Source organism: Perkinsus marinus (assembly GCF_000006405.1).
Source record: "Perkinsus marinus ATCC 50983 genomic scaffold scf_1104296952132, whole genome shotgun sequence".
NCBI lineage: Eukaryota > Perkinsozoa > Perkinsida > Perkinsidae > Perkinsus > Perkinsus marinus.
In genome coordinates this window covers 1-3,771 of record NW_003208998.1, presented here as the reverse complement: position 1 = coordinate 3,771, position 3,771 = coordinate 1, and the positions used below count along the sequence as shown (strand labels likewise).

Genomic DNA, 3,771 nt, shown 5'->3' with positions numbered 1-3,771 from the left:
GGGCTTATCATCATATTCACTGCATACTTAGTCCATATCTTTCTATTCTAATAATACTGTAATCTATTTAATGTATATCTAATGGGATGAATCCATTAAATCTTCATTATGATATACTATCAAAAATACCAATCGATAAGGATAAGCTGTCCCTCATAGACAAATATATGATTAACGATTTTACTCGTTGAGTAAATGGCAATAATCGAATCTAATGTGGATGTCAACAGCAGTACAACCTACTGCCCTAGGGTCATCAGAGATTCCCAGCATATACCTCTGCTCACTAAAACTGCGTGGTCATGGGAAATATTCAAGGTTACTGTCGGGATCATTCATACAAATGCGGAGGAAACTCCTAAGAGTCTATTATCATTCACTCCCAGTAGATGGCAGACTATTAACCCCACTGCATTGCCATCATCACTACTATACCCTGCTCAAGCATGGGAGTGCTTTTATGCTGTCCGTCATGGCATGTTGTCTACTGTAGACTACCTTTCCGTATCGGTTGATATTAATTTAAAGGGAGGACGAGTGATCGACGCGGAGAAACCAGAGGTCGTCTATTCCGGTCTGATTGGTAACCTTGAGAGGGTATGTGAGGTGATGAGGAAGATGCCAAAGGTACTACCACGATTGGAGGTCTCTATCGATGTATCCTATACCCCCTTCCAATATGCAACTAAGCTATGCTACTTCGTTGCAAGGTTGATTATGGGAATTGCCAGACTGCGTGATCGGCAGCAGAAGAGACACGATGGATGGTATGATATCTCTATTGAGATATCGTTATTAAAGATGTCTAAGTGTGGTATAACTGCACAACATCTCACTCATCCATTACGTATTGATCCTAGTTGGTTCCCCACAACATCAGCTTCACTAGTCGTGGCCAGGTGGGATCTGTACGACAATGCGATTCGATCAGAGGATGCGATGCTCGATGACATAGAAGCTCCATCACTATTCACTACTCTTAAAAGCGTGTGCAAGTCCATAACTGAGATAGACGTCAACGGCAATCCTCCAGGATGCAATGAACTCTTCCTACCCTTCAATGGTGCTAAGATTATTCACAACATACTTCAGCAAGGCCTGCCTGATCATCATCATCCTGTCCAGAAAAGGCCACCACCACCTCACCATCGTCGATCAGCAGGGGAGTGGGAGGTCATCCTCACTAGGCTCTTGTCGAGTATTATCAACGATGCTCTGAATAAGGTTTCGGGGAGGAGGATGAAGGACAGGAAGCCCTACATAAGGGTAAGTGTAAGCATGGTTATTCCGCTGAACCTTCCGACAGGTATTCGGATCAGCTCTTAGTGGATTCTCATTGTCCAGTGAGGAAAGTGATGTGGACGCGGTCGTACTCCTAGAAGGGGAAGAAAAGTTCTCAGAAGGAATCCTCGAGGAAGGATCGTAAGCGGCGCCCTTGTTACTATTAATGATCGATTTATCAATAGCAGATCGTCCCCTTGGTATGGACTCTCGAGAGCTTTCGTAAGAAGTCTTGGTAGAATTTTACCCTCACAAACAAGTATATATTCGAGACAAACGTCCTGTATTTATAGTATCAAGGTGGGTACTTGGGTAGTACGACGATGATGATTGGACAGCAGTTATGTTATTGCAGTTGATGGAATCGATACCCGATGCTAGAGTACCCATAGTAAAGCTGAAATTAATGATCTCTAATAATTCCATGGAGGAAAAGGTGGAGGTCGACTTGTCCTTTATGAACCCACTTGGTGTGAAGAACTCGGAATTACTACGAGAATACGGCAAGTAGCGCTGATCCTTCGTAACAGCTCGTGGTCTCGGTGGTCTCATTTATTTCAAGGTTACATCCATGCGTCATTCCAGTGGTGTGCGCAGTGAAGGCTTGGGCGAAACAGAAGGGTCTAGTCTCAGCCAAGGAGAACAACTTCCAACGACTCACCTCATATGCTTGGACGATGATGGTCATCTTTTACCTTCAAGTTCGAGTCGGCCTTGTCCCCAGCCTCCAACGTCCATCGTTTGCCACTTACGATCCCTCGATCCAGTCACCGACCTTTTTCATAAGTGAGCTCCACGAGTCCTTTGCTAGTTGGTGTTATTTCTACAGATGCTGATGATGATGATCTTAAAATGGCCATTTCCAAGGGGAAGGTTTGCCCGAATTACAATAACTACCGCTTAGAAGATGCCGACAAACTCACACGAGGCTTTTTTAATTTCTACGGTCTCGGAGAGTTCCTATACTTGACGCCCGTTGACATCACCAGAGGAGCGATATCCCCACAACCGACTCCTAAACAGCGTCGTGAAATACGCGAGGCGTTGAGGACCAATCGCTTCAAGCCGAAGCTCGTCATCAGAGACCCCTTCCTCCGCAACAAAAACTTGGCATCGAACTGCTCACACTGGGTAGGCTGAGTATGCAACGATCAGTCATTGTTTGTACTTTCAGAATGTGGTTTATCGAGCCATTCGTGACGTGTCACTTACGCACAGATAGAATCTGTATATCACCGATTTGCGTTGCTGTTGTTGTTATGAATGCGCTAATGTAATACAGAGTTTTATATTCCCATATCGAATGAGTGTTGTGTGGAGACGAGTGAGGTGGCAGTCTCGATAATCTGGCGGTTCTGAGAAAGAAAGATTTCTCATGATGAGCCTTATCGTGACGCATGGAGAACTCGGCACTGGCCCTGGGCCACTGGGTGATGTTATTTCTCCGAGCTAGAGATATGAGTTCCTGGGTGAATGAAACCATCCTTCAGAGATTCATTTGCCGCTTCTATGTGATTGATCGTGCTCGAAAAAGGCGGTGCTGCGATACCCTCGTATCGAGTTTGGCTTTAGTCCAGGGTGTCCAGTATTGACCCTGCACCATCGGGGTCTGCGCCGTCGTCGCATAACGGCTAATGAAGTGAGTGGTTCAACATATCTACGATGCCTGGAGTTATATCGACGAGACGGACTACTACATGTAACACAGATTTGGAGATGGACGTCACTGCTGCAGTACCAGAAACTAAGCCACTATTGGTACAGACCAATTAGAGCCTTTGAGAAACATCTTGATGATCCTTTGGAGATTCAATGAAACTGCATGATGTAACGTGAGAGTTTCACGTGAGACTATCAACAATTAGTATATGGTCGTTAATGCGCCCAGCCTGAACAACTGAGCAAGTGGCAACCGGAGGATATCACCCTTCAGAAGTCATCGGAGGTCACAATGTGACCGTGACATGATAGATCTCCCATTGGGGTTGGGATTCTTGATCCTACACGTATACTGTTGCCTTCATCTCTCGACATGAAAGTCAAACGTGCCATCGGGTGACAAGTGGCATTTCTCACAGTCTTCGACTATCAGTCAGTTTCCAGTAGCGAATCACACGTCAGTTTCATGACGCCCAGTCATACCGTATGGCCCATTCTTCAAGGTCATGCCATTTCGCATCACTTGTTCAATAAGTAATGAGAGATCGCAGCCTGCGACTCGCAGTTTCTTATCTCTCATATTCCAGAGGTATGGTTCAGCTATCTCTTTTCATCGGGCAGCGGAACAGGAATCTGTTCGTTTTCGATGAGTTCGGATAGTATTCAGACAAGTAGAGGCAATTGCTCTTTTTTGGAGTCGTCAAGAACAGAGCGCATAGGCATATGCGGCTCCACTATTGAAGCCTCAGATTGAGGTCTTCGATCTTAGACACTCCTCGTGACAAAAGGATATGGGAAGACAAAAGACGACTCGTCTCGGACCTGAGACTT

General features: G+C 45.4%; 2 protein-coding genes across 2 annotated transcripts; both read left to right on the top strand.

The window, feature by feature from the left end:
• Positions 1 to 801: 801 nt before the first annotated feature.
• Positions 802 to 1,426, top strand: Pmar_PMAR020799 (hypothetical protein; the record flags this gene model as incomplete). The annotated part of the gene is made up of 2 exons (XM_002777292.1): positions 802 to 1,266; positions 1,307 to 1,426. 2 exons carry the CDS (start codon positions 802 to 804, stop codon positions 1,424 to 1,426), a joined length of 585 nt encoding a protein of 194 aa, XP_002777338.1.
• A 261-nt stretch (positions 1,427 to 1,687) lies between these two features.
• On the top strand, positions 1,688 to 2,412 carry Pmar_PMAR020798 (cchc domain containing protein; the record flags this gene model as incomplete). Its single annotated transcript, XM_002777291.1, has 3 exons — positions 1,688 to 1,788; positions 1,844 to 2,067; positions 2,111 to 2,412. Coding segments are annotated over 3 exons (627 nt in total), but the record flags the coding sequence as incomplete, so codon positions are not given.
• Positions 2,413 to 3,771: the final 1,359 nt, after the last annotated feature.